The 20,784-nt window shown below is 43.0% G+C and overlaps 1 protein-coding gene across 2 annotated transcripts in view; it reads left to right on the forward strand.

The window, feature by feature from the left end:
- Positions 1-20,784, forward strand: part of tspan4a (tetraspanin 4a) — a gene marked incomplete at its 5' end in the record, with an annotated part of 243,364 nt that overhangs the window by 203,929 nt on the left and 18,651 nt on the right. For both annotated transcript variants that reach the window (XM_080502307.1, XM_080502306.1), the window contains 2 exons: positions 14,876-14,977; positions 18,904-19,035. In XM_080502307.1, coding sequence (XP_080358433.1) covers positions 14,876-14,977; positions 18,904-19,035 — 234 coding nt within the window. The remainder of the gene's footprint in view (positions 1-14,875; positions 14,978-18,903; positions 19,036-20,784) is intronic.

Genomic DNA, 20,784 nt, shown 5'->3' on the forward strand with positions numbered 1-20,784 from the left:
ACGTTAATGCGGGAGACAAATTGAAATGATCGGCAAACAGACATGACTTTAGTTTGCTGGATGTCGGCTTACGTGAGACGAGGGACTGTGCACTTTGCGGAATTACAAAGAAGGTAATTGCACGTAAATTGCTATCAGACGTGTTCTTCTACTGGTTTCTCCTCATTCGCGCCGATCTGCATCCATCAACCTGCTCACGGGCTTTTCTACTTCCCTGGCAGTTAAATCCTCGGCGTCTTTTTCCCTGGAAAAGCTTTCATCTCTCTTACATCACGAGCGTGAAGATCTTCTCCCTCCACTTATCTGAGACTGTTCTATCAAGGATCAAATCTGATACTCGGCCTTCCCGGTTTGCCTTCCTGTTTTTTGAGAGAACTCAGCCGGCCAAAGCTTTTGCAGGAGGAAACAAGCTGACAAGTGGAAACCATCATGCAAATATATTTGATAAACGTGAAAACAATGATGCCAGGTTGACGCAGGACGTCACTGAAATAAGAAATGGCAAAGGCAAATGCGAAGGTTTCTCCCTGTTGGGGAGTTTTTCCTTTCCACAGTCACAAACACACCTGCTTGCTCATGTGGATATGTTGGGGTTTTCTATTTTCTCTATAAAAGCAAATTGGAATGACTGTAATGTATTTAAAAATGTCTTTTTTTTAATAAAAAAAAAAAAAGAAATAAGAAATGGCAGGAGGCACTCCTTTACTCGTTTTCAGGTGAAAATAGAAAACGTTCATTGGATTTAATAGGTGTAAAACGCAACTTTTCCGAAACGTAAAGCTTCAGTAGTTTTAGTGCAGCGTCTCTCCGTTATGTTCAGTTAGTGGCAACTGAGCTTCTCTGTGGAAAAGGAGGAAAACAACTTTTGTGAAATGCTGTGACTGCAAACCACAGTCACAGTGAATAGTTCATAGCACATGCTCAGTAGACAGACAATTATAAAAATTTCCCTCCAGAGTGTCACGACTCCCAGTCCAGACTCTCCTGGTTTTATAGTCGACAGTCACTGAAATAACAATCCAACTCCGTGTTCTGTCCATACGAACGCCAGGTCCTCCCGTCGTTAATGCTCATCGCATATTGTTCTCTGCATGCACGTGTCTGTGGTTCCAAAAAAAAAAAAAACAACAGTGCCAACTCCTGGCCTGGCCCGTGAACTACATTGTGTTTCAGCGTCTCTCATGTGTTCAAATCTTTCCTGAAACTAAACCGCAAAATTGAAAACTTGAAATGTTGTCGTGTAAAAAAAAAAAAAGGCCTGAGACTTAACAGCCAATTTGATCATAAGTCAGTAAATTGTACAAAACGATGGACTCGAGCGTTAAATTGTTCCATTTTCAACTGCAATGATTAAAGGGTTAAGTCAGGTGGCTGAGTGGGACGTCCTCCAATCTTAATATTCTTCTTCTGACCATCGGTCTTGTCGACTCTGTCGACAAGACCGATGGTCAGAAGAAGAATATTAAGATTGGAAGACGTTGATATCAGTGTGTGAATGCGACTGGCTGTGTAAAGCTCGTCCTGTTTGCCCTCTAGATGGCGCCCACAGTGAACTTACGTCCATGCTATCAGTAAAACCGGGACTTTTTCCAGGAAGCTTCAACTCCTGATTTGTGAGACCGACTTCTGCTGGAACAACTACAATTGAAATCCATTCAAAATGTAAAACAAAACCAGACGCTCAACGCTTGGTTTTGTTTTGAAAGACTTGGGGAAAAAAGGCTCAATTTGGCCCGCGACGTGTGCCGAGATTAAAAAACGTTTTCTGAACCGATTCTTCACCATTTAAATCAGTTTGAGAAAATGTGTGCAGCTTATTAACCTAAAAAAAAAATTCCTAAAGGCACACAATACAATTGTCTGTCACGACTTTTAATTACGATGGAAATCCGCCACAGTGACTGAAAAGCTGACAGTCATATCTGCACTATAAAGAAGCGATTTTTATTGGTGCCGAGCTGCATGTAACTTTTGAAGTAACAAACAATAAAAAAAAAAGAGCAGAAGAGCTCAACTTGATCATTTTCTAAGGTTAAAAAAATGGCACATTGCACCACGGCCTGAACAGAAAACTGCCAGAGGAAGAGGAAGACAGTCTCTGAGGGATGAATAAGAAATTTTCATGAATTCCATTCGAATTCATTGTTTTGTTATTCGTGTTGAGGAACAACTCAGTGAGACAAATGCTGAAAATATATCTCAGAAAATAGACTTGAAGGTGGGATTTTTTCTTTTTTAATCCAGACAGGGCTTGTCGTCAACATTTCCACAATCCTGTTTGTCTCCTCAAAGTAAGCCCCGACTAATCTGAAGATTTACGTTTTTTAATAACAAACAAAACTTCATTCATTATGTGCGGTTTGGCCCCGTGTCAGTCACCCAGACGAGGCAAATGACAAAAAAGAAAAAGAAAAAAAGAAAACTGCAATATAATCTCATACGGTTCCATCTAAAAACAAAATTGCGACACCTTTCTTCCATTTTTCACATCTTGACAGTGTTTGCTTAAAGGCTCGGGGAAAAAAAACAACAAAAAAACCATCTTGATGCAGTGGAGTTCATGCCGTCAGCTCCAGTTTGCACGGATACATACATATACTGTATATATAACATCAAATGCATTTTGCACCGCTGTCTCTCTGGCTGCCACTCTGCCGCTCGGAAGCTTTTCAAATAGCATTTCTAAATCCTCCCATAGGTTTTGGTCCACACTCCCCCAGGAGGAGGTTATTAGGCTTTCATCATGGCTCTCCGTCTGATCACGGGACTGATAACGTCCCAGGCTGGATGTCACCGTGAATTGTGGGCACACTCAGTAAGTTCAGTATTTACAGACAGGAATGATCCTCTTCATATGACTGAAGGATCACCAGACACAAAGGTGGAATAGAGAAACGTCATGAAAAGGCTGGATGAAGATTTTTCCGGGTGTGAAAGAAGCTTCAACACCGACTGAGGAAAAAGGCTGCGGAGAGTCACAACGCCATTCATCGTGTCTTTTATAACGTCGAAGTTAGTAGATTATCAGCAATCGAGTGCTTCAAACACATTTTTCTAACAGATACTATGAGCTCAGCATTAGACTTCAATTAAGTTGTAATGTGCCCTTTGCTGTTGACGTCCTTAGTATCTCGTTACTAAAACGCGGAACAGAAATGCGTTTGAAAATATAGAAATAAAGAAAATCTCAGGGTTTGGCGGATTGGAGCCTCTTGTGGGACACTTTGACGGTGACGGTTGATTTAACACTACAAAGAGAAACCAGAGTCACAGATCGACTTTACACACTGACATGTTGATGATAAATAATCTTTTTGCGTGGTCTGTCTGAAAGCAACACGGCAAAGCAACAACATTATCAGAATGAAAAAACCTGCACACTGAAACATGAAACCAGCTCAGATAAACAGGTAAAACATCAAAGAAAAGCAGAGACGTCCCTTGATCAGCAACAATACAATCAGCAAATGAGTCGAAAACCAGAGGATGTAAAGGGAATTTTTTTTTCCCCCTCCAAAACACTAGAGAAGATTTGCAGAATGCATCTGGCAGCCAGTGTTTATCACTGTTTTATAAACCGGGCTGTGGTTTCAGAAGACGTTTCTGCGTGTACTCAAACTGTATGGAACAATTTTACACATATTGTTTTTCAGAGCGAGGCTTCAAAAGACGAGAGTCTTTGGTTTCATTCATTGAGTAATCTCTTGCATCACAAAAGTTGCGTCCCCGAGATAACCACCGGTGACCTTGGACCGTCGTCCAACGCCTCGTCCCGACTCTCACTCCCTCGATTAAGGCCGTTGGCGTCTCGTCCCGTAAAGCCTGCATTCAGCCACTTCGCTGCTTTCTTCCTGTTTAGCGGCATTGATCGCCTTGGCGCATTCGCCAAGCTTGCCGAGTGTTCATCAGGAACCGATTAGAGGCCGAGGTTGGGATAGAGCCGGGATCGTAATTGATCCGCCGCTGCTAAGGACTCAGATTAGTCAACTTAAAGGAGGGGTTGCCATCTGCTTTTAATAATTAATGTACGTTGTTGCTCCTCCCCAGGACAGAATTAGAAGTCAGAGACGGATGCCTCGCATTCCGCACTTGTTTGCTCTCTTATCTTCACTAATTTCACGGGTTGGCTCTTTCCAGCTTTCGAGAAAAGCTGTCAGAGGTTACAAATATTGACTGATCTGTCCTCGGGCCCACGAGCGACACGCGAGTGTTTCTCCTTTCCAAGTGCAACGCGACGGCTCCAATTATTCAGACTGCGTCAGGAAGAACAAGCCGATCGGGCAATTATACTCACATTATTTACTGAAGTAGACGTACAGATTAAAGTGAAACTACGGGAGTTTTAGAAAAAAAAGAACAATGCACATGAGTGACTCTGCTGATATCGTCTATCAGCGTGATCAATAACTCACGGTGTGGGTTTGTCCGTACAGACTCATTGGCTATACGCGTTTGACTGTGTGTCTTATGATGTTATGATCTTTAAGACCCTCCTGGAAACATCTCAAGGCTCTAATCCTTCTATAAATAATCTGAATGATTGTGTGGCTACAGCAGTGTAATTCCGTGGCAATGGCAACAAATCCAACATGATCACAGTTTTGATTAAGAATCTAAATCATTTAGAATCTAAATCTGGTAAATTAATTGTGAATTTTCATTTATAATGGGAAGTGAAGCAACCAACAATGAAATAATGGAAAAATAGTGTGATAATTGTGACTATTGTGAATGTAAACACATTGTAAAAGATTGCTTTGTTTTTGTTATTTCTCATAATTGAGAAGGCTGCATAGCATCATGTTATTAATCACATCGAGTTTAGTTAATAGACATAACTGGCATTAATGGATCTGTCCTATCGATTTTATTACTACATTACTGGAAGGAGTTACATTACACTAGAGTTTTTGATCCAACTTCAATCATTAGCCAAATGTTATTATAATAATAGATCACATATGTGATTACAGTTTTACACTACTGGCAGGTTGTTATGCGATTGACTTTATTACGTTGAAAAAGGATGAAATTATTGCATTATTGTCAGTCTTGGCATTCGACCATTATTGATGCAACTTGCAGTTTGTTTAGAACAGAATGGCTGTTTACTGCAGCAGCGTCAATGTTTGACTGTAACTCTGAACCATATTTATAAAGGTTAAAACAAGAAAAGAGACGTTTAAGAGAGTTTGAATAGAGTGAGGAGGAGAAGGAAGGAAGAAAGACGCGGATCAGACGATTCGCCTCAACTCCCTCCTTTCAGGCTCCGTTTACAAAAAAAAAACATTTCAAGGTAATACGGGTCGTTTTCGGGAACGTTTTGCGTTTACACTGCAACGTTTTGAAATCGATGTCCGTTTGCACAGAAACGGCAGAAACACTGAAAGCGAGAAGTGGAGTGGCCCACATGGAAAGAACCTATACGAGGATATTTGCGCATATATGAAACATACAAGCAGTTCATATATGCATATATATGCCACATGTAGGCAAAATTGAGGTGCATATATGTGAATATACAGGCCATATAGGTCTCCTGTACTGCTTCTTTATTTCCACATATATATATATATATATCCCATATCTCACTTTTGCAACTGTCATACATTATCAAGGCAATAACTAAGAACTAACCAAAAAACAATTATGCAAGAAGAACATATAGGTGCATATATGCACACATATATACGTGCATATATGTACCTATACAGGTACCTGTATGCACGTATATGTGTACATATATTTACATATATGTACATATAAGATAGGAAAACGGCCAATTTTATATATGTCACAATCTATATTAAAACATGTATGTTTATATAGGTTCTTTCCACGTGGGGGGTTACGGGAGATCCACGGTTCGATTCCCACAGCTGGCGTATCACGACTGTGGGCCACGGAGCAAAGCCCCGGACCCCCGCCAGCGCCTTGCAGTGATGTTGTTTGTTTTAGCAACACGAGCGCAGACAACAATATGTCCTAAACATTAACAACGGGAGGACGCAGACACTGGTCTGGACACGCCGGATTGCTCAGCATTGCACGTTTTCAAAATGTTGCATTTTCAGTGGCTCCGATCGTTGTCATCTAAAATATACGGAGCCTCGGCGTGGAGGTGGGGGGGGGGGGGGGGGCAAACACCTCTGAAACACTGATACCTGAAGAATTGAATTAAGTACATTAATAAAGTGTAGACGTGAGGTCAGGTCCCACCTCTGACAGCGAGCAGAGCGTAGCAGAGGCTGCAGGAAATAAATGCCCTTGAAATACCTCGACTTGGTCCAAAGTGATTGGGTGTCCTGAGACTGTAATCTGGGCTCCCTCGGCTGGAGGATGAAAAGTGCTTTGCCCCCCCCCCCCCCCCTCCCTCCTCTTGCCAATGTGCGAGTTCACCCAGTCGGCGCGGAGGGCAGAAGCCCAGTGGGAAACCAAATGTGAGGAAGGCCAAACCGCACACATTCCATACGACTTTAAAATCAAACGCTTAATGCAACCTTCATTTGGGAGCGATCCCGAGGAGCGCTGGCATCACACTGAGACACTCTGAACTTCAGGTCATTTCACCTGTGAGTCAGTAAAGTTAAAATCCCCCCCCCCCCCACCCCCTCCAGCACCCTTTTTTTTTCTTCTTTCAGCTGAAGTAACATGGTTGCCAGAGCTGCAGTATGTTTTATGCAGCTGGGAGTGAAATAATGTGGCCATGGGGAATCCATCAGGCCTATTATCACACCTCTTTCCCCTCTTCATAGTGTCTTTATCTGCTTTTTTTTTTTTTTTTTTTGTATTTCTGATCCCAACCCTCTCATAAATGTATTTCCCAGGTAATAGATATCCTCTGTTTGGAGGAGCAGCTCCTTTTTCTTTCATCGCCTCCACTCCTCCGAAATCTTGTATTTCTTTCAGACATGAGCTCTTTTTTTTTCTTTTTTTTTTTCCTTCTTGGGCTGTCAAATGTTGGAAAGCTCATTTTCTCCACCCGCTATACAGTCCTGAGTCAAGCAGAGTCCAAGAGTCATATAACCACTTCATCGTGCCCCACAGGGTATTTGCTTTTTACATATCCTGCCCTTCATTGCCTCCCGGCTTCCCCTGCGTCTCTTCTTTCACCCTGCCTCCGTCTCACTCCTCCCTCGTCAAATCTCTCCCGTTTCAACCCGTCTCTCCTCCACATATACATCTCTTTATCTCCCGGTGTATCCCTGCCGTATAAATAATTGATGGCCCCTCTTTGACTCGCCTGGTGTAGTTAAAGGACGACTCAAATCCCGAGGACAACATCAAGACTGAGCCGCGGCTTCGGCGCAGTCTGGCTGCCGCACTTTCACAGAAGTCCCACTTTACTAATGACCTACTTAGATTTGAACAAAAAAAAAAAAAAGTTTCCTTTCTTTATTTTTTTCCTTTAACGTCAGGAAAAACTTCTGAGGGATTTATTTTTTATTTTTTATTATCCAGTCCACTGAAGTGGGACATGCGGAGTTCCTCCGCTGGGTTCTTACATCAGCTGTTGGACAGCTTGCATGTTTGCTCGGCGGCGCCGCCGTCGTGACGTCACGCCGCCGCCGCCGCTCGCAGCGCCGGCCCGCTCTAGCGCCGGCCCGCTCTAGCGCCGGCCCGCTCGCACGTCACATCAGCAGTTTGTTATTGTTGCAAGAAATTACAGTCTGTGCCATTTCTTTTTTTTTCCCCTCCCCTCCCTCCATCCAGAATTCTCTTTCATCTCCGACTCTTTGAAGCGTCCAAATGATGATTGTTTTATGTTTATGGATATTCGTTCGCTCGCTCGCGCGGCGCCGCCGTGATGAGGCCGGTGGAGCGCCGGCCCACCTATGATGCTGTCGAGTGCCATGAGAACGTTTCCACTCGGAATCGGGGCCGATCGGTGATTCGATCAAATTAAATGTAATTACTTTGACGAGTGTGAGGGAGTTTGTCAAGCTGAATAACTCTGCAGGTAATCATCGCTAAACTCTCTGGAAGTGGTTGTTCGTTGCTATTTTGGCCGTGTCAGTCATGGTGATATGTATTTATTTATTTAATGACGAGCATGTACAACAGCAACGAAACAGAAACAACAAAAACAAACAGAATGAATAAAGTAACCCAGAGAAAACACGAACATTTTACAATGTGTTACATGGTTGAAAAGGGGTAAAGTATAACTTTCTTAATCTTCCCCTTTTACATCTTTATCGTTGCAAATCACACAAAAGATGTATTAATTTAAAATGTTTCTTAATTTACGTCAATGTTGTTCCAGCCTGCACCCAAATAACAAAAGAAAACAGTGATTTATGCAGACAGATGTCGTATTGATTGTAGATTATTATGTGTGCAGTGGGAGGGGTGTGTGTAAAGTTTAATCTTCTCACTGTGACTGCTGACAGGCACTACGACGAACAACCACCGGAAATAAAGCCGAAAACTTTTAACGATTAGGGCTGTCAAAATAACGGGGATTAATCCATCATCCGTGATTAATCTGATTAAAGGTTTTAATGGCATTAACCCATCTGAAAGTGCAGAATGCCTCAAAATGCCTGAAACGTCTCTGGCGATGCATTTCAGGCAGTTAGTCAAAGTACTGACCGGTGCACATGCACAAACGATAAAGAACGTTAAAGAACCAACTCCGTATGGAAAACGCTAAACGGCACCTTGGTCCTCTTGGTGGGAAATGTGAGTGCAAAACAAAACTCCAAGACAGAACAGTGGATTGAAGTCCCACGTCAATGTGAAGCAAACGTCTGGGATTGTGTTCAGTTGCAGCAACATTGTAAACGAGAGGCGGTCGACTGTTTGTGTCAGTCGCTGCTGAAGAAGAAGCAACGGAACAAAGAAAGCAGCTTTTTGTGAAACGTGTTTAATAAACACATTAAGTGCATTAATATTCACTTCTTTCTTCAGTCTGTTTGCCAATGCAAAATTAAATGTGATTAATATAGATTAAAAAATAAACAATATTTAAGCATGATTAATCCAAATTAATCCACAACAAGCCTGTGATTAATTTGATGAAATATTTTAAAGGTTTGACGGCGACACTTGGAATCAAAACAACCCCAGAATGACGACCCGTTGGTCACTTTCTGAATTTCACTGCACATAGAAGCTGCTCAAATGACTCAAGTCATGGTTTCCTTCGTTTATTTATTTCCCGAAGGCCTCAGTGGCATACATACAGTAGATCAGGGGGTTTTTAACTGCTGCAGCTTCGAGACCCCGAATCTAGAAGAATATTGAACGTTTCACGATGTTGTAAACCAGGAGTGTCAAATACATTTTGCCCAAAGGGCCACATACAGCCCAGCTTCTTCTTGGGTGAGCTGCTCTGGGAAACAATACCATAATAACCTTCTACCCTAATATTAAGCCAGATTGGAGCTGCAGATTGGAGTGGGTCGCGCCACAGTTTGGCACCCCTACTCCAATGCTTGTTTTGGGGGAGAAAACCCAGGTAGAATATGCACGATCAGCTGTATTTCAGTATTTATAACAACCTAAAGTTGAGTCCCATATGTACAAGTGTGCTCGTCTCTATTGCATAATCTTTATGCTGCACAGGCTAAAATCAGGGTAATCAATTAATCCAACACTTGTGCAGAAGGATCCATCACTTCTCTATTTTTGTTTTGCTGTTCCCACCTTACGCAGCCTGATTATGAAATTGTTGCATTACCATCAGACTTTCCAGGCACAAGGGAACCAAAGAAAAATGAGGCAGAATAGCCAACATCATTAAATGTATTTTTTTTTTTTTTAAACAAATTATCTGTGCCAGCGTCTATTTTCTAACCCATTGCTTCTAATGGTCCCTGGGTGCCTCACTGTGGAAGTGTTTTGTTTTAAATGTAAATAATTAATCACGATAATTACCACAGTGATGATCACCACACTGCCTGTCTGTAGCGCTTGACGCACTTCTCTCCACTGCTGCTGGACCTGAACCGTCACTGAGATCGCCGTCAAGTGAGTCAACTGACCTGGAGTCAGAACAAACCTGCACAACTGAGTGAATATGAGTCTCAGGCAGGCGAAGGAGGCAACGACTCGCTCAAAGTGGGTTTTTAAAGGAGCTCTGGCACTCGCCTCTCCAGTGTTGCCAGCGAGGCTGATGAGCGTTTAATAGGCTACCGACCCCTCGGGTCTGCCCACCTCCCAAACCCGCAGCGAAGACCCGGAGAATAACAGACAGACGAGAGACGAGACGCGTCCGACCACTTCCAGAGGACGCCGACAAAAAGCCTCCGCCTGTAGTGTTTCCTTTACCGTGACAATAACACTTCTGTGTGATGACAGGAGGACGTCCTTGTGGATTTTGTCAAAGTTCTTCAAACTGTTTCTAAGCTAAAAAAAATCCAAGGATCTTTTGCTTTTGGTCTGTTTGGTAGACGTGAGCATCAAACAAGACAAACTTTTCCACTGGTGTCTGAATGGGCGTTCATGAGTAACGCATTGAGAATAGACCTCCGGCGAAGAAGTCACAGAATTCTAATTCTGGAATGTTTGTCCGGCCAGTTGGTAGATGGATACTATTGGTTCGTTGGTGTTCGGGGGCGGGGCTTCAAATGCACTGTGGTGTTTTCGATCTGTACTTTTGAAATGACGATACAGTTGAAATGCTTCTTGAACGTTTGTTCTCCTGCTGAGGTTTCCGTGACTTTAAAAGCCAAACAAGAAGAATGCTTCCGTCTGCCGTCACTGTTGGTTTAATCAGTCGGCCTGAACTGAAATCAAGATGTGTACCTTGTCGCTTGAACAAACACATTTCCCCTAAAAGAAGACTGGAAAAAAACAGAGAAATCTAGTTTTTTTGTTTAACATATGGACAACAATGAAGAGATGCTTTGAAGAAACTGCAGGTTTCATCCACGGTGCAAGATACAGATCAGCGAGGAACAAGAAACGACAAGCTCATATGAAGTCTTTTTTCCCAAAAAAAAAAAAAATCACCTGAAAACAATTAAACCAGCAGCTGAAACAACTGCTGCTTCAAACCATCTGTGTGGTATTTGGTGCACACAAAACAACACCTGGCACTTTTATTGAACAGGAATTCATGGTGCGGTTGTTTTTGATGGAACATATTAAACTGTCACTGTTAAATATGTTTTACTGTTAACATGTCGCCCGCTCACCTCCTGCTGATTTGTCGGCCACGTTAAGAGTTTTACTGTACCCCACCGCCGGGCCCCGGCGCTTTCGGCTCTGCAGCCATCGGAAATAGTGCGAGTGCCAATGTAAGTGAGGAATCTAATTAGCAATGAATAGATTGAGTCAAAAACAGGTTTCACGTTGCCCCGGGGATGTTGGCAGAGCTTTTTTTTTTTTTTTTTTTTTTTACAGTTTGTCGCAACAAACAACGATGCGAGGCCTGCGGGCTCGCTAATGACCTTCCTGAAGTTATGTAATAAAACCTTGAATGCATCTGCTTTGGTGTCGAGGCTACAGGTGAACACGGAGAGAACGCCGGGCATGGATAATACCCAATTAACTCCACTTTCATACTGAGACGCAGCCAATGACTCCCTCCTCATTGAGTTGATGCGTCACAAACACTGAACAAGGCCTCTGATGCAGCGCCGCTCTCGAGTTGCATTGTTTTAAGTTCATGTTGTATTTGCTTGTTATGTTTTCTTCATAGCTGAATTCAGTGCATATGTTGGATTTCCTGCGTGCAAGAACCCATGTTAATCGTACCTAACAGTGTTATTTCATTGGAAAATGAGTTGCGTCATTATTTACAGCAAATTAAAACGGACTTTTTATAAACCACAAAGGTTCATTCACACTTTAGTCTTAATATGTGAATGTTTTATGAATAGCAATGAGTTATTAAGTTAAAACCGCCCAGATCAGCAGCGTTAAGGTGACATAATTCGTCTTGGCAACATGACACATGCTATATTTTGCTGGCTTTCATTTCATTTTCATTTATTGATTTATTTGAATGGGATGGTGCATATTGACAAACAGACACACGGTGCTGTAAATATGCCAGATTTAGCTCAGAGCTTGATCTACAAAGGCCCCGTTTCCATGACAACGCTTCAAGTTTTTGCGTTCTCAGAGAACTTTAGGTGTTTACATAGCGCATAACGTTTGGAGGATTATGTTTTTAGCACGTCGGGCCACGGGTTGCTGCCGTTTGTTATTTTTGTAATGAAACCACACACACGTGTGCAGACAACAATATGCACTGTAAACATTAACAACAGACGTTTTTATGGACAGAACTATTTACTATGGCTGCAGTGTTTCCCCGTTTCCATGGAGACGGAGCATTTTCCAAAAGTTATTGTAAAAATAGACAAACGCAACAAAACCTTTGCATTTTCACTTTAAATCACTTAAATTGATAAGTTAAGGGGGGAAAAAAAACGCGACTCATTTTCAGCGAGTTGTCGGAAGCGAGAATAACAGAACATGATTAATATTTAATTGTTGCCAGTGTTGTGTGATGACTCGTTCCATTGTCGTGTCGGCTAACGGCACATCAGCGCATCACTTACACATCTGGAATGTGTCGACTTGTTGGCTCACGTCAAAGATCACCACTGAACATAGCGATCGTTTGAATGTTTGTCTGAGGGCGTTCATTCCCTCTTCATTAGCCGGATGTTTAAAAATGCAGGTTTGATGAGGTGTTGGGTGTCGCCAGCTCAAACACTGAGCTGGAGGAGAGGACAAGGTCGGCGGCTATCGATCGAGGCCTGGTGGGATTTGACCGTGTCAACGTGTAAACAAGGTCCAGCCGCTCGTGTGCCACTGCAGGTTTGGAGGTTTGTGTCCCGCAGCCATCCGCGCTGGCTGTTAATTTTCAATTATGCAATTTTAGCTTTATTGCCCTTTAAAAGGCGCAGGGTATTTAATCATGTTTACCTCCGCCGCCCGCGTTCACGCCCAGTTTGTTCTCTTCTGATTGAAAGCTTACCGGAAAAGCAGATTTTTTTGCTAAACGTCATTATCTCGTTTGTTTAGGTTCAGGCTGCGGAGGCAAAGCTTCTAAACCAAACCCACGTGGATCTGTGTGCAGCCTGTTTATTGAACAGTAACTCAGTAACCTGCCGCGCAAATCCAATTCAGTCCTCTCGCCGCCAAGAGGAGTTTATTAGTCCGAATACCACGGGAACGGGGGGGGGGGGGGGGGGGGGTGACTGGAGGAAGTGTGAAATATGAGCCTGGAATGAACCTCAGACTGCGGCCTCTCAGTGCGTTTAGGAGTCGGAAGCAGAAAAAAAGTGCAGGTCGTTCATTCTACCGATAAAACCTTCAGTTGGGCTGCGACAGACGTTCAGGTGGTGGAACACGTGAGCAGGAACAACAAACACGACGTGTTTATCAGAAAGCTTCTCAGCACGGAGCTCGTGTTTGATCGGTTCTCGTCAATGGGTGTTGAAATGATCGCAGGATAAAGCAGAAGCGGTAAAAACTAGTTCCGGGACTTTGAGCAGTTGGTTTTCCATTAAATAATTATTGATAAACTATCGTTTCGATCCAACAAACTGCTTGTTTGAGCTCCGAACAGACCAATCACATCAAAGCAGCAGGTGCCTCAGACAACAAAGACACTCAGATGATATTTCCTTACATAATTCTCGTAACCATAGTTCACACAATGTTTCTCCTCCCAAAGGTTTGGTTTCTAACAAACAGGCGACAAATCCGGCCAAATTCCATTCGTATCGAAACCAATTACACGGATGTTGCTTCTCGCATCTGTGTAATTTCCCACACTGAAGACTCATTCTAAACAATGTACACGCCAAGAGGCTTTTGCCGGAGTGCTAATGGTTATGCTGAGGCGTGAAAACCACGGGTCCCCGAGGTTGTAGTCCCCTGGTTGACGGTGCAACCATTTTTTACTTATCTTGCATAAAGTGTCACCTCGTGCTCTCGGTACGTTTCCCTCGAGCCGCCAAGAAAATGTGATAATGAGAATGAAGGAAACTTCTGCAGGCAACGATAATACGTTCTTATGCTTAAAGGCCTCTCGAGATGGATGTTAACGATACATGGCTATGATTTCCAGGTGAAAATTACAGCTATTACTTCAACATGTTAATTTTAGAATTGATAATTAGAGACACGCGAGCAATATTTAATGCTTTGACGTCCATTCCTCAGCGCACATGAGAAAGATCCTCTCAGTTCTCCACATACTGATGATTAAGTAGCATGTGTGGCTACGAGTACGAGCACAAGCTGATTTCTAGTGTTATATTTCAATAACAAAACATTGAATGTCATTGAGAGTTTGTGGTTTAAACATGTGTATGGTAAGTCATCAGTGGAAGTGGCTTGAAGTGAAAGTATTTCTCTGTACTTTGGTACTCTGGTTTCCCCCTGGTACTCTGGTTTCCCCCGGGTACTCTGGTTTCCCCCTGGTACTCTGGTTTCCCCCTGGTACTCTGGTTTCCCCCTGGTACCCTGGTTTCCCCCGGGTACCCTGGTTTCCCCCGGGTACTCTGGTTTCCCCCGGGTACTCTGGTTTCCCCCGGGTACTCTGGTTTCCCCCGGGCACTCTGGTTTCCCCTGGATACTCTGGTTTCCCCTGGATACTCTGGTTTCCCCCTGGTACTCTGGTTTCCTCCGGGTACTCTGGTTTTCTCCCGGGTACTCTGGTTTTCTCCCGGGTACTCTGGTTTCCCCCGGGTACTCTGGTTTCCCCCTGGTACTCTGGTTTTCTCCAGGTACTTTTCCTTGATATCCGAGTTCGTGTCACATTAGTTCTCATCTGAATTAAACTGAAACAAGTTTCTCTGACAATGTGAAACACGGTCTCCCCGGGCAACCCTCAAATTCACAACAAGTTGCTGATATGTAAATATGGTTTTCTGTCAAATAACCATTCTGTTGTTTTCCTCAGATCGACCATTACGCCCAGCGGGACCTGAAGAAGGGGCTGCAGCTGTTCGGCACAGAGGGCAACGTGGGCCTGACCAACGCCTGGATGATCGTACAGACGGACGTAAGACGTGGGGCCACTGGGGGGATAAAACTGACTTTTATCAAGAAAATGACCACATTTGGTGAAGTCTTTTCTTTCTGAACTGACGGAGATGAGATGACAACAACCACAGGAAAGACGGGAAAAATAGTCACACAAGTTTCTCGAATTATGCGTCTTATTGATGCAAGTCCTGTATTGTAATATTTACAATGAAGGCTGCTAAACATTCCTCCACAGTGTGTCGATTTTCACTTCTTTTATGAGCCATTTTGAATTAGAATGCCGTTTTATTTAAAACCATTTGAGATTTAATAAAAAAAAAAAAACTAAAATCAGCTTATCTTGTGGGCTTCCTGTGAATAAAAGTTATTTTTAAGAGGAAGTGCCACGTTTTTTCATCAGTTACACAGTTTCTTTAACCCCTACTGAAGCAACACGAGTATTAATATAATACGGATATTATTATTACACATGTTCTGTGATTGTCATCAATTCATCATTGAATCCGTTGACTGGACCACATAAAGTCAATAATGAGACTCACGTATTCAGAAATACTTTGAAAAACCTTTTCATCAGGTTCCTCCCCCGTTTACATTTTCAAGTGAAAACACACGTTTTTTTTTTTTCAGTTTTTGAATTTGCAATGTTTTGAAAGCGATGTTAGCATTCCAGGCCACAAGGTGGCGCTGTTGGTCGGTTTTGTAGCGAAACCACACACGGATGCGCTCAGAGAACAATACGCGTTAAAAAAAATGAACGACGGCGACGACATTGACATTATTGTGTATCGTTGCTATGGCGACCGCCAACCAAAGGGTTCAACTTCCTGCTGTGAGCGAAGCGGCCCATTCAATATTAACTCCGGCACCATTTAACAAAACGAGTCATGCAAAATACTTTTGTCACAAGTCGAGATACACGACGTCTCCGCTGCATTATTTACCACGACACTGCCTCCTCTCACGATTGCCATGGTTTCGCTGTATTTTCCACCACTGCATTCACAATAAATTATAAGTGAACAGCCAAACTGCGAAGCACAGTGTGATTTGACATTTCTCCATTTGGTGTAAAAGTGGAAGTGAAGTGCTGCAGTTGATAGGATCTCGACATTTACAGCCATAAATAAATAAATAAACAAATAGATAAATAAATAAAATGAGGGACGGGGGAAATAAGTGACTGATTTGACTTTGCTCACAGTTCCAAACACTTGAAGCTTTTCTGGTTTAAACGCTGTCAGACAGATTAATGCAAACATCATAGACTCTCGGAGGTAATCTTTGTTTCCAGCCTTCACTTTGATGTGCCTTCCTGCTTTTGTATTATTTATATATTATATTTTTTCCCGAATTCCTCTGCACAGAAGACACAATGTGAGGAACAGAGATTTGGAATTAGGGATTGCAGCGGACGGATGCCGCTGGTGGAAAATGCCTCTGGGAGACATCAAATGATAGACTGCGCTCCCCAGGGCTCGTTCGACCCCCTTTTTTATTTTCTTAACATCACAGATCTGATGACGACGCCTGTATTTTTGGTCGTTTGGGACACGTAGTAATAGACGATACAAAGCAGGATGTGTTTACATGTGTCTGATGCAAGAGTGTGAATAAAAAGGCACAAGTGCAGACAGAGAGATGCATTGCTATGCAAATACTTTATGCAAATGCAGGTATTGAGATATGTGTGTGTGTGTGTGTGTGTGTGTGTGTGTGTATGTGTGTGTGGGGGCGTGCAGAAGTTGTTTTTTCTTTTTTTTTTTCCCCTGCATGAAACCAGAAGAAATCTGCTCGATGAGAATTTATGGTTGCTATCGTGAATGTGCACTTCTTCTTAAACTGTCAGATCAGAGTGTGTGTGTGTGTGTGTGTGTGTGTGTGTGTGTGTGTGTGTGTGTGTGTGTGTGTGTGTGTGTGTGTGTGTGTGTGTGTGTGTGTGTGTGTGTGTGTGTGTGTGTGTGTGTGTGTGTGTGTGTGAGACCATTAAAAGGCAGCTCTCACTCCGTCACTGCCTCCCCAGCTCCTCTCAGACGTGCTGAGTCATTGAATAAAAATCACAGAAGAGCAAAGTTCACCCTGAATATTGATGATGGCTACTTCCGGAAACATCGTATGTAAATATGTGAAAGAGGATCGTGAAACGTGACGAGGAGCAACGGAAGAAAACACTTGGAAAGAAACATCACATTTATTTAGCGAGATACAATCCTTGGTCGGTTTGAACCAAGACTGATTGTTGTGTCGGTGAGAAGGTTGGAAATTAATTCACAATTCAGTGCACAGAGATATAATGCTGCTCCCATCGGGATTGGCTCCAGTGTGCTGCAGTTCAGCAAGGAAACAAGGGAGCACAGAGGCGTAATCATTTTCACCCTAAACGTTTGGATGTTAAGCCGTACTAAAAGCACCGCTGACCTCATTCAACCCAATGTGACATCGTTTACCCTGAGGCGCTGTAATTCTGCTCTCAGAAGATAATGCAGCACATCACAAAACAGACAACAAACAAACTACATAGTTTCTGCTGTTTTTATGTGAACAAACATCATTTTCAAAACGTGTAAACGTGAAACTTTTCCTAAACGAAAATGCCCAAAATAAAATGTTTTCACTTTGAACGTTCTTGAGTAAATGGGGTTGAAGGCAACAGGTTCGGGGAGTTAAAAGCGTATCTCACACCTCAGTACATGTCAGTTGACTCGTCTCAATCAAAATGATCATTTAATTGATTGCTAAATGAGTTTCCTCCTGCAGACAGTGTTCTTGTATAAATATGAAATGGTGTCGTCAAGACGAGTTTTAGAATATTATGAGCAGACGCCCCCGAGAGAAGTCCGATAAAGGTTTTTTTTTTTTCCCCCATGAAAGCAAGAGTGTGGATGTGTGAGGAAAGGAAGCGGCGCCACATAATCCGAGGATATCAGCAGCCTGAACGCTGCAGAAGAAGACGTCATTGACTTTCTGAGCCACGGCAAACGGCTTTAGAGGTCCGAGGCTTTGGGTGACGTCAAGTCTGCACTTCAGTCACACCACTGACGTTCTGCAGTGATACTCCCCGTGTGCCAAAGTATTTCTACTTCATTACTGTACTTTGCTAGATTTTTCAGCCATCTCCACTTTTCTTGAAGGATTTCTGCTGAGTTTTTTTTTAGCTTTCATTCTCGACTCCCCGGGGGGGAAAATTCTCCCCAAATATTAATAATGGATGCTTATGAAATGAGGTGTGAGCCGATCCAGATAACATGAGAAGAATGTGCACGGAATAAATCGGCGAGGCTCACGGGCCACGCCGGCTGTTAACTTTTCAAGGTGATAACTCTTGAATATTCCGACTCTGTGCAGCTTGAGCCTTTTATTTCATTCTGCGACTGTGCTTCAAAATGCTTGGCGGTAATTTGAATTCTGCTGTACTTCGTGATAAATTGCAAACTTGACCTATTGTTTGAGCGGGTTGGAAATTAACACACAATTCGCAATTCGGTGCACGGAGCGGCCCGGGGAGCGGTACGGGCAGCATCATCCCCGCGTGGAATTAAAGTCCGCGGGATGAACGAAGCATCGGGGACGCTTTATCTTTTCAAGTACACTGATGAGCTGAATCTTCCAGGGAGCCATGATCCCTTATCAAAAATCTATACGAACCACAAAGCACTGAGATGTAGATAAAAATAGAAGCAAGGGAGTTAGAAATGTCTTCCTGTGCTGGGAGACGAATGAGACGAGGATCGTTGTCACAGGGGCGGCTGCAGCTCAATACCCAGTAAATGAAACGTTTTCCAGGGGAATGAATTATTTCAGCCGGTGAATCCTCATCTAGGAAGCTAAAGACACTTCCCGTCGGCGGAGGACGCGTTTGCGTTCTCGCGCAGTAGCGTTTTGCTTGCGGTGGTAACGAAAGGCCGCCCCCTCCTGACTCCACGTGTGTTTTTTCTGCTGCAGTTTCGCTGCTGTGGCGTCAACAACCACACAGACTGGTTCGAGGTGTACAACGCCTCCCGAGTGCCCGACTCCTGCTGCCTGGAGTACAGCGACAACTGTGGCCTGGACAACCCCGGCACGTGGTGGACAGCGGTGAGTGCTTCACCCTCGCTTTATGCTGCAGAGGAGATCCTAGAGTTACCAAGAGCTCGTATTAGGGCTGCTCGATTATGGGGGAAAAAATGTGTTTGTTTATTTTTTGTTTATTTGAGCAGTACACATTCTGCTCAAAAGGAGTGGGCTGAAGCTAGAAGCTTATGAGCTCCACCCCCACACTCAGAGCAACAAAAAGTACATTCCACACTAAAATATAAGGAACAAAACATCAACAAAAAAGAACATCCCAAACCTACAACACACACACACACACACACACACACACATACGTTGATCCTACTTCTCCTCCTGGTGGCAATGCATTTCTTCTTCTCTGTATATTTCAAAAATCTTTTGTTTGTATTTATATTTGCGGTCATAATCATTATTTTGGGGCAATATTGAAATCACGATTGTTTACACAATTATTTATATGAATTAGGAACAGCATTTATTGAACATATTTAAAAATAAAAGACTCCTGTTGAATATATATATAAAAAAATCTTGTAATGTAGTAGTAAAGAATTAAGTGTTGCACTGCACTCACTCTTTTGAAAACAAGAACTAAATAACTTTAGATAAACTCCAGTAATGAATCATTACGTGTTGGAACTTTAGCTTCTCTAAAACCTTCACAAGCTGAGAAAAACACCTTTTCTACTTCATTGCAGTACATTAGTTACTGCATGGAGGGTTTATTTCTTACTGTACTTTTTACAAACTGGTTCACCCGTCGGATTTACGAAGTTACTTTACGTCATGTACTGAACAGAGTTAACCCTGTGGTGCTTTAATGCTACCCGTGACGTTTTGGCTGTCCGGTTACTCAGCGACGCTCAGAGCCACTGAATAATGTGACTTTTTTGAAAACAGCTCCCAAGGCGGTACATTTTGAAAAAGCGAGGACTCGGTCTCTATGGAAATGGGGGGGATGCAACATTTCAAAAACGCTCGGGCTCCTGCCTCCGTGTCGACGGTGAAAATGCCCCGTTTCCACCGAGATGGATTCGGTTTTTGAAAAGTTCCACCTTTGGGAGCCATTATCAAATGTCAATGAAAGTTTTTCCTTTTTCACCCGAGGAGGTCGTCGTGCTGGCAGCGCCCGACACGCTGCCTTCCTCCTCCGGTCAGGGAGTTTAATCGGTGACTTTATAAATTGCTTTTTCTTCTGAACTTCAGGTTAGATAGTCTAATGTCCACACTTTAAAAAACTAAAATCTGCTGGTTGTGTGGAATGCAGGTTGCAGGATGTAGCGTCAGTTGCAGCGAGAAGGCGGGTCGACTCAGCTGAAGGTCAACTCATGATTTAGAGAAATGACTGCGATAAATCAACAATACATTATCGAACGAGGTTTTTTTGTTGTTGTTGTTGTTGTTTTACATGATCATAAACTAATGGTTGGCTCCAGGTCATCAAGTCTCTGATATTAATCCAGGAAAGGGGAGCTGCAAGAAGACAAGCAACAAAAGAGAAGACGTGACAACAGGAGGATGTCACAGTGTTGCTCATATTTTATTTAAAAAAGCCATTTGTCATTCGAAATGTCAACTCTTCACTGGATCCCAAAATATTTCACAACCACCGTCAGTGCATGTATTTTTTATCAGACTGGAATTTGAAATTCTAATTTCCAGTTCTCTCTCGAAAAGCACCTCACCCATATTTTAATTGAGCTAAATGCCTCTTTACACATTCAGCAGAGCTTTTGAAACCTGAGCCGTGCAGCCGAACGCTTCAGAAAG

The sequence above is a fragment of the Blennius ocellaris genome (genome assembly GCF_963422515.1).
Source record: "Blennius ocellaris genome assembly, chromosome: 1".
NCBI lineage: Eukaryota > Metazoa > Chordata > Actinopteri > Blenniiformes > Blenniidae > Blennius > Blennius ocellaris.